This window comes from Phasianus colchicus, chromosome Z (genome assembly GCF_987193195.1).
Source record: "Phasianus colchicus chromosome Z, bPhaCol1.hap1.1, whole genome shotgun sequence".
Classification (NCBI taxonomy): Eukaryota; Metazoa; Chordata; class Aves; order Galliformes; family Phasianidae; genus Phasianus; species Phasianus colchicus.
Window position 1 is genome coordinate 38,251,697 of NC_143476.1, and position 10,065 is coordinate 38,261,761.

Consider the following 10,065-nt stretch of genomic DNA (forward strand, 5'->3'; position numbering starts at 1 on the left):
GTGCTTCCTTATATCCAACCTAAACTTACGCTAGCATAACTTGAGACCGTTTCCCCTCGTCCTGTCGCCAGTCACCAGTGAGACCAACTCCGCTCTTGCTGTAAGCATCTTTCAAATACTGGAAGAGAACAATAAGGTCTCCCTTCAGCCTCTTTTTTCCCAAATTGAACTGCCCTAGTTCCTTCAGTCTCCCCTCATAAGACATATTCTCCAAAATTCTGTTCTCTCACTCAGTTTGACATGTCTTCTCTGATAGAAAGACCCTGCCACCTGGATGATGGATGTAAGCACTCTGAGGCTGGATTGCCTTGCCTTGCCCTGCTCTCCACAGGACGTGCTGACCTGGATGTGCTGACCATCGAATTTCCCAGGGATGTGCTGAGGAGCATACTGATCGACCTTCCCCAGTGTGACAGGTACCAGCCCTGACAGCCCCGCATGTTTGTTCCCTGAGAAGAGCAGGGCTCAGAGACGCTCCTGCTGCCAGAGCCAAGGAGGGCTGCAGGACACCCCCAAGGAGCAGGCGCTCCATCCCACTGTGCTTTCCAGTGCTGGTGGACCACTCAGGGCTGCAGCAGCCAACGCTGACTATGGCAGCCCAGAGCCCCCATCAAGCTCCTGCCCTGCCCCTCGGGGAAGGCCACCTCAGCCCCTCCTGCTTGTCCAGGCCGGGTCCCCAGGCCTCCCCAAGCTTGCAGGGTGGCATGGCCAGGGCTGCAGCACAGCCTGGGGTCTGCTGGGCCTCCCTGAGCCATGGTGCTGTGGTGGAGGCAGCACTATCTTTGCAGCGCTACCCTGGACATCTGGAAGAGAATACTTACCCTGCCAGAAAATTCAGAGTCGATCCTGGACGAACTGTGCAGCATTCTCCAGGACAGAGAGCTGTGTGGGATCTTTAACGTCACCACAGCGGAGTTGGGCCTACTTTGCCTGACTGTGAGTTACCAGACATGGCACTGTGCTCTCCTTCAGGGCTCTCTGTGCCCACTTCCCGCTGCCCCTGCCTTGCTCCCCAGACTGGAGTGCTGGGATTGTGCAGAGGCAGTCAGGGCTATGGCAGTGGCAGAGATGAAGCCATGGCCTCCACACTGGCTAAGCAGGCTGCAGGGCCGGGGAGAGGAATAGCTCGTGGCCACCCACGTCTGGTGCCATTTTTGTGCCAGCTCCTGCTGGTCAATCGCTCCTCAAAGGTGTGAGAGCAAGAAGGGGGTCAGAGGGCAGGAGGAGAAGGCCCAAAAGCCATCCTGTGTTGTGCTGGGTCTGGGGCAAAGAGAGACCGTGGGGCCCTCCAAAACCACTGCTGCCCCAGACCAAGCTGTGTGGCCCCAGTGCCTTGCCCTGAGCTGCCAGAGGAGCCAGGGGCTGCAGGGTGCAGGGAGTCCTGCTGCCTTTGCCTGGCTCTCACTGCTGCCTTTGTTTCAGGTCATGCATCCCACTGAAGAGAACCTGCGAGAGCTGTGTAACCCAGTGCTGCTCCAGCGGCTTCTCAAGATTCAAAGCCTGCCGCTTCTCTGTCTGGTGCTCAGAGGCCTTGTCCTGCTGTCTGAGAGACCTGAGACGGTGAGTAGGACCTAGTCAAATGAAGCCCTCCTGTTGGCAGCCTGGTGCTGGATGATGGGCAACATTGTGCCTTGGCCTTGCCTGAGACTCAGGAGTTGGGGTGATGGCCGTGGTGGGGCCTGGTGCTGCCTGGGGAGCTTTCCAGGAGCTTTCCAGATGGGTTACCTGGGGGCCTGTTGGAAAAGGGGGTGGCTGAGCAGAGGAAATGGATTCCTTCCTCCGTTCCAATGGCAGCTGCCAGCAAGCAAGGCATGCGTGCGGTGCTCTGTTATCAGAGCTCTCAGGCCAGGGTGGCCATTTCCCTGTTGATTCAAAAGAAACTATGTGTTTTGTACAGGCAAGAAGAATAAGGGACCTGCTGCCAGGTGTCATGAAGACCCTGCAGTTTGGCAACACGCCCATTGCTCTTCAGAAATGTGATGACTCATCTGGGCAAGAGTGGGGCCACTCCCATTGCTGTAAATCTGGCTGAGAATCTCCTGCCTCTTTTCAATCATGTAAGTCAGCTGTAAGAGGCTGAGCTCTGTGCATACATGCTTGGCCTTCTCTCTTTGCTCCTCTGGACCCTTGTGGGATATCTTCTGGACTCTGCAGCCCAACCAGCCTTCTTCCTGACAGCTTGGTCGTTGATGGTGTTGTGAGGCCACTGTGCTGAGGCCCAGCCTGGCTTCTGTGCCAAGCATCTTCTGCCAAGGGTGACTTGAAGACTGGCAAGTGCTTCTTTTGCTACCAACGCCACACATTCTCCCCAGGTCCTGTAGCAGGGAGACGGAAACCAAACAGGCAGCGTGTGCCCCGGGGGCATTGCCAAGGGCCAGCCCTGTGTCCCCCTTGTCCTGGTGCCCAGGGAGCTCTGCTTTGAGCTGGTGGGATGGCTGGGGGAGCACTCTGAGGCACAGGCATCCTCTACTGGAAACCTGCTGCATTGCTTTGCAAAACCACAATGTGCCTTTGTGCAATATGTGACTCCAAAGCTCCTCCCTTCACATCAGCCATGCCTAGGCTTGTGCTCACCATGGGCAGTGAGAGTGTTGCTGAGGTGCTTCTGTTCTCCTCCCTCAGGTGTCAAGTGAAGTTCGAGAGCATTCTATCTGCCTCTTCAAAGATGTGATCAATGCTGTGGTGTGGTGTCAAAAGAGAGACATGAATAAGACCATGCGCAGAGGCCTGCTCCCTCTGTATTTCAGATGAGCGATGAGACTCCGAGTGTTGCAGAGGTATGAATTTCAGACCTGACCACTATACGGGCAAGGGTGTGCTGACACCTCAGGGGTGATCTGGGAATTAAGGGTGAGGGCAGCAAGCATTCACAGCTCTTGGGAGTTGTGTCTGTGGTGCCATCTCCAACATCTGTTGCTCTGTAGGCCTCTGGAGAAACCCTCATAGCTTGTGCAAGGTTCCTGAAGTGGAAGGACCTCGAGTGCCTGGCCAAAAGAAAGAATAAAATGGAGATCAAGAAGTGTTTGGTAAGGACAGCCACATAGCCCCCATACCAGTGCTGCGGAAGGAGATGCTGGCAGAAGGAGCTGCACCAGCAGCTGCAAAGATTCTGCAAGTCCCATGCCTTTGTGTTCTTCTCCAGCTGCAGCAGAACAGGCAGACAGTGGATGAATACCTTTGGCAAAACCTGACATACCTGGAAAATTCTCAGGCCTCTTTGTGCTATGAGGCTGTGGAATTCATTGGTGAGCCCAACCCTGGGTCCCTCTTTGGGCCCTGCCCTGACAGCCAGGTGCAGCCCTGCAGCCCCCAGATACACCTTGCCCACGCTAGTAGCCCCGATGGGGGCCTTGCTCAGGTCTGCTCTTGGGCTCTGTCCCTGCCTGCGGGAAAGGAGGGGAATCACAGAATCACACAGAATCACAGAATGACCTGGGTTGGAGGGGACCTCAAGGATCATGTAGTTCCAACCCCCCTGCCTAGCAGGGCCACCAAACATACACCTTTACTAGATCAGGTTGCCCAGAGCCTCGTCCAACCTGGTCTTGAACACCTCCAAGGACGGGGCATCCACAACATCCCTGGGCAGCCTGTTCCAGGACCTAACCACCCTCCTAGTAAAAAACTTCCCCCTAACATCCAACCTAAATCTTCCCTCTTTTAACTTAAAACCATTTCCCCGTGTCCTGCTATTATCAGCCCTTATGAAGAGTTTACTCCCCTCCTGGGAGTAAGTTCCCTTCAGATATTGAAAGGCTGCAATGAGGTCGCCCCGCAACCTTCTCTTCTCCAGGCTGAACAAACCCAACTCCCTCAGCCTGTCCTCATAGGGGAGGTGCTCCAGCCCCCTGATCATCTTCGTGGCCCTCCTCTGGACCCTTTCCAAAATCTCCATGTCTTTTTTGTACTGAGGGCTCCACACCTGAACACAGTACTCCAGATGGGGCCTCACAAGAGCAGAGTAGAGAGGGACAATCACCTCCCTATCCCTGCTGACCACCCCTCTCCTGATGGAGCCCAGGATCCCATTTGCTTTCCGGGCTGCCAGAGCGCACTGCTGGCTCATGTTAAGTTTCTCATCTATCAGGACCCCTAGGTCTTTCTCTGCCGAGCTGCTCTCAAGGACAACTCCCCCCAGCCTGTACAGGTGCCTGGGGTTCTTCCGGCCCAAGTGCAAAACCTTGCACTTTGCCTTATTGAACCTCATTAGGTTCACCCGAGCCCAGCTTTCCAGCCTGTCAAGGTCCCTCTGAATGGCCTCCATTCCCTCCACCGTATCGACTGCACCACTCAGCTTGGTGTCATCAGCAAACTTGCTGAGGGTGCACTCCATTCCCTCATCGATGTCATTAATAAAGATGTTAAAGAGCACCGGTCCCAAGACAGACCCTTGAGGGACACCGCTCGTTACCGGCCTCCACCTGGACATAGAGCCATTGACCACCACCCTCTGTCTGCGGCCTTTCAACCAATTGCTTATCCATCTAGTTGTCCACCCGTCAAATCCACCTCCCTCCAGTTTGGAGATGAGGATGTGATGGGGGACCATGTCAAAGGCCTTGCTCAGGTCCAGGTAAATGACATCAGTTGCCTTCCCTTCGTCCACCAATGCCGTCACTCCATCATAGAAGGCCACAAGATTAGTTAAGCATGACCTTCCCCTGGTGAAGCCATGCTGGCTATCTAGGATCACGTGCTCGTTCTTTATGTGATCAAGCATATTGTCCAGGAGGATCTGTTCCATAATCTTCCCAGGCACGGAGGTGAGACTCACCGGCCTGTAGTTACCCGGGTCCTCCCTGCTCCCCTTCTTGTAAATGGGAGTGACGTGACCCTTCCTCCAATCGTCCGGGACCTCACCTGACAGCCACGACTTCTCAAATATGATGGAGAGCGGCTCAGCAACCACCTCAGCCAGCTCCTTCAGGACCCTGGGATGCACGCCATCTGGCCCCATAGACTTATACTCATTCAGTCTAAGGAGGCACTCTCGGACTTGCTCAACCCTTACAGTGGGGAGGGATTTACCTCCTTGGTCCCCACACAGAGGTATGGGGGTGCAAGACTTAGGGACGTGAAAAAGACTAGAATCCTGGCCACCAGTGAAGACCGAGGTGAAGAACTCATTCAGCACCTCAGCTTTCTCTTCATCTGTTGAAGCCATTTCTCCTTTTAAATTTACCAAAGTAGGTACGCCCGTTTTGGCCTGTCTCTTCTGGCCAATGTACCTGTAGAAGGTTTTCTTATTGTTTTTCACGTCCCTGGCCAAGTTCAGTTCTGCCTGCGCCTTGGCTTTCCTGATCCCACGTCTGCAAGTCCGGACGGCATCCCTGTATTCTTCCCAGGTGACACAGCCTTGTTTCCAGAGCTTGTACACCCCTTTCTTCACCCTCAGTTCTCTTAGCAGGTCCTTGCTGAGCCATGCCGGTTTTCTACCTCTCCTGCCCACTTTCTTAATCAGGGGAATGGAGACCTCTTGTGCTGCCAGGAGGGCATCCTTGAAGAGCAGCCAGCTCTCCTCAACGTCCTTATCTTTGAGGGCAGCGCGCCAGGGGATCTTGGCCAGCATTCCATTGAGTAGCTTGAAGTCTGCTCTTCTAAAGTTCAGCGTCCTGGTCCTGCTCTTTACCAGGCCCACATTGCTTGAGATCACAAACTCAACCAGGGCATGATCGCTGGAGCCTAGGCATCCTCCAACCTTGACGCCTTTGATGATCTCCTCAGCGTTGGTGAGCAGCAGGTCCAGCAACGCTTGACCTCTGGTCGGTCTGTCCAATACCTGAACCAGAAAGCTATCATCAATGGATTCCAAGAGCCTTCTGGAGCTCTTGTAGCTCGCCGTGTGGTTTTTCCAACAAATGTCCGGATGGTTGAAGTCCCCCACCAGGACAAGAGCCCGTGAGGCAGACGCCTCACGCATCTGGAGCAAGAAAGCCTCATCAGCAGCCTCCCCTTGGTCAGGTGGCCTGTAGTATACCCCTAATACCAGCTGACCTTTATTAGTCCCATCTCTAATCCTAACCCACAGGCTCTCAACCTGTTCTTGACTGTTTCTCATGGGGAGCTCCTCACAGTTTATCCAATCTCTGACATAGAGAGCAACTCCCCCACCCGCCAGCAGGGCTGGCGGGGCTGCAGTCTGTGCTCCTGGCGGCGTGCTGGGGAGTGGGGGTCTGATGAGAGCTCTTTCCCTAGGGCTGGCTAGGCAGCACTCTGGGGAACAAAGTCAGGAGAAACTGAATGTAATCTGCCATGGTGAGTGAGGGCAGTGCTGCGTGTGCTGGGGCTGGGTGCAGGGGGCAGAGCCTGGGCAGCATGCAGCTGTGCCTTGGCCTACTGCAAAGAAATGCTGCAGGGGCAGAACATTCCTGGGGCACTCCTGAGCAGTGGCTTCCAGCTGATCCCTCAGTCTCACGTGCTCCTCCTGGCCAGGAAAAGCCATGGTTGGGACTGGCATGGTCTGGAGGGGATGCTGGTGGCTGTCTGCAGCTTGCGGGGTTTCATATCTGCTTCTTTCCTTCTTTTGCAGCCCTCCAGTCTTTGAGAGATGACGCCCACCCAGCAGTCCATTCTGTGGCAACTGGAACAATCCACAGATGTCAAAGGCGACAGGCAGAACCATGACGGAGCTGGCTCGCAGCACTGTGCTGCTGGCCCTGCTGAGCCATCTGTCCTTGTCAACATGACTCTGATTAAGACTCGGATTACAAAGCCATTCCCTTGCATGGGGATACAGATCCATTGGTTGACTGGACAGTCAGCAACAGCATGCAGTTCCACTGAAGGCCATACCAGATCGTTAAGCATCGCTCCTAAGGACCATGGCTTTTCTTCAAGGTCTTTCAAGGCCACTACCCCATCTGTGTGCAAAACAAGACTGTACTTCATGGCAGACATGGAAGAGCAACAGGTAGGGCTGGCATGGTCTGGAGGGGATGCTGGCGGGTCTCTGCAGGTCGGTCGATTCCATCTCAGCTCTGTTTCCTTCTGCCGCAACCCTCTAGCCTTTGGAAGATGATGCCCACCTGGCAGTCCACTCTCTGGCAGCTGGGACAGTTCTGGTGCCGAGAATTCAAAGGCAGCAGTCAACATCACCATTGGACTAGCTTGCAGCCCTTTCTCTCTGCCCCTGCAAAGCCATCCATCGTCAGCAAGATGACTCGCATTAAAACTTGGATCCTTGCAAAACTTGGAGGCTTGCAAGCTGTCCTACAGACCAAGTCTTCACTTTCCTGCTCAAGCAGGAAGTAAGGAGAAGTACTTACAACCAGAGGATGAAGAGAAGAGAGTGTAGCAGAAAGCAATCCAGATGGCCAGGGGGCTGAGAAGGGATCCTTGTAATCATGGCAGCTACCAAATAAGAATCAATCAATCTATCAATAAATTTTAAAAAATTTCCTCCCCACAGCGAAGTCTTTGGATTTCATTTGCCCAGCAGTCCCAAACTGTCCTCGTCTTTCACACAGAAAGCAGCTACCGAGGTGAGAGGAGGATTTGTTGGCTCCTGGTAGCAAGTATGAGCGTACCTTGAGGCTGCGCTGTTCATGCTGATGGGTCAGCTGGTTTCACTGCTATGCACTTTGACTCGACTGCGATTTTCCCCATGATTTTTACTCTCATCTTTTGCAAAATGACAAAACATCCTCATTTCAAAATTTTCTACCTCTTTTTCTCTCATTGCATTCAAACACACATCTTGGTATCAGCGCAGTCTTGTATGCAAAGGTAAATCATAACCAGCTATACTTACGGTTCCTTTCAGTAGTAAGAAAATGCTAGCGTCAGATGGTTCTCTAGTAAAATAATGGAATCAGTGCATCTGGCACGAGAATGTGGAGGAAACAGTTGCAAGTGAAGTTTTGTGGTTTTTTTTTTTCCTTTCTGGTCATGAACAGAAACAATATTATTTCACTGTAAAAAAAGACAAAAGATGAAGCCTTGAAAATTAACTGTGATTTAGGAAGAAAACCGGCTGAACATTAATGTCATGTCAATGCTAAACATCGTGAAACATATGCCACTTTAAAGGAGAGGTAAGAAACTAACTTTTTAATTGGCTTTCTGCTGTAAATACTGCAGTTTAAATCACATACATGATTTTTAGTGAGAATTAAAGCTAGAATTGCAGATACTACAACTGCTTTAAGCATGAAAATAAAATTCATTTATTGCTACTTTAAAAACATTTTTAACATAAAAATAACTATTTTCAAAATCACATATCAGTACTTACTGTATTAACATACATCTGCATGGAAACTGAATTCTCTTTCACATATTATCAATTTAATATAGAATGTATTTGTCACAAATATGATTTTATGTAGAAGAAGACATTGAAACCCTAGGGTATTTATTAGGCATACTATAATCTTGTCCACTATGTACTTTACCCAAATTTTCTCGATCAGTATAAGCAATTTTTATACTTTCTCTTTGATAAGTAAAAGTATCATTTTTCAATAATTTCAAGATAATTAACTCAGTTGTTTTGACTGCGTCTGACTATCTGAAAGAAAATTGTATCGGTTTTCACACACGATGAAACTGCACTGAGGTAAGTAAATATTTACTTTAATGTATTTGCTATGTACCTGTCTTGCCAGTAATTTGAAACAAACTTATAAGGCTTTATTTATTATTAAAGCAGAGTTCATTTGAATGTTAAAATTTTTCAAGGCAGAGAAATAACAAGGAAGAGATTTTTCTTCCTTTCATTTTGCAGAATAAGCTGTTCCAAACAACTGACAGCTTTTTTTTTTGGCATGCCCTTGAGTTTTTATGTATGTATTTGTTTGTTTATTTGTTTGTTTATTTATTTTAATGGCTTCTGATAGTCATATGTAAGACACTGTGGAAAAAACAGAAATAAATCACTACATCAGACATTCTGTGTGGAACACGAATCTCTCCTCCTGATTAATCAGCTTTATTCTCAAAGTGACAATTCTTTCTCCAAGTTCCAATGTCTGTTGCTGCTCAGTACATTTTTGGAACAGAGGAAAAAAGGAGAAAAACACCCTGGAATGCAATGTCTTAGAAAAAGAAAAAGATTGTACATCCATTGTTATCTATCTATCTATCTATCTATCTGCTTCTGCTGTTGATCTACTGGAGAATCTTCATCAGTTAATTTTACTCTGGATGTTGAGCATTGTCAAGAGCTAGGGATCAGTAGGTATCAAACAGAAATCAAACTAGAACATCACTGAGGATTTGGGGATCCATCTCTGCATTTGTGTTGTTCCACCTGTAAATTGGAAATCACGTTTTTTGATGAAGTATAAGTGCTATTCACTATGAGACAAAAGAGAAGAACAGAGAGGTGCTGTTCTGTAGTCAGTCTCAGACATGATTTTTTCACCCCTTAACAGAAGGTCTTCCTTTTTCTTTGTCATAAAGATTGTAAAGCCAGAAGCACTCTGTGATTCACTGAAGATAGGATTCTTTTGGTTTCAGTATCAAGATGTGTATGTACTTAGCCTTTACCCTGTTCAGTAATGTGGCAGGACACTTTTAGGACTGGATTACCCACAAGTCTTTCTAAGATATCATAAAAATACCACAGAGTGGTATACCATAGGTGAAAAGGATTCCAAGGGTTTCCTTTCTCCCAGACATGTCACTTTGGACAAAATAAATCATAGGAGGAGACAGCAAATAGAGAAGGGTCATCTCACTGGCTCAGGCCACAGCTTGAACAAGTGGAGAGAGAATTTCTTCAACAGTTTTCAGTCTTTCTCCTCTCTCTGCCAGCTTCTCCATCCTTGTTTCTGCACCCACTTCTCCCAGCATAGCACCATTGAAGGGATTTCTTTGCAAGGCCAGACTATGAAGCCTCAGAGCAACTCAGACACTTCAAATACCTTCCAAGCACATGCCAAAGCAGGTGTCAAGTGCAGCAGGCTGGTGGAACAGCAAGACCTCAGACCTAGTGTGCAAGCAGCTGGCAGAAGATCTGTTGCTGCTATCATAAGCAGTCAACACCACCATTTCTGCAGGTCTGCCAGTTTTCCCAGGTGAATATGGCAGAACAGGGGTCATTCTCTTTTTCCCACCAGGCAG

The 10,065-nt window shown here is 49.8% G+C and overlaps 1 protein-coding gene across 3 annotated transcripts; it reads left to right on the forward strand.

Moving 5' to 3' along the window:
- The first annotated feature begins 799 nt into the window (after positions 1-799).
- On the forward strand, positions 800-8,122 carry LOC149912889 (uncharacterized). Of its 3 annotated transcripts, none has more exons than XR_016462105.1 (8): positions 800-936; positions 1,423-1,560; positions 1,898-2,057; positions 2,623-2,777; positions 2,925-3,245; positions 6,196-6,255; positions 6,530-6,910; positions 7,005-8,122. XR_016462105.1 is itself a non-coding variant. In XM_090132106.1 (8 exons), exons 3-7 carry the CDS (start codon positions 2,748-2,750, stop codon positions 6,622-6,624), a joined length of 390 nt encoding a protein of 129 aa, XP_089988232.1. In that variant the 5' UTR covers positions 1,474-1,560; positions 1,898-2,057; positions 2,623-2,747; the 3' UTR covers positions 6,625-6,910; positions 7,005-8,122. The 3 variants fall into 3 exon arrangements, 2 of the variants coding, with proteins under 2 accessions (XP_089988234.1, XP_089988232.1); XM_090132106.1 differs by lacking the exon at positions 800-936 and having other exon boundaries at positions 1,474-1,560; positions 2,925-3,026; positions 3,143-3,245; XM_090132108.1 differs by lacking the exon at positions 6,196-6,255 and having other exon boundaries at positions 800-1,560; positions 2,925-3,026; positions 3,143-3,245.
- The last annotated feature ends 1,943 nt before the right edge of the window (positions 8,123-10,065 follow it).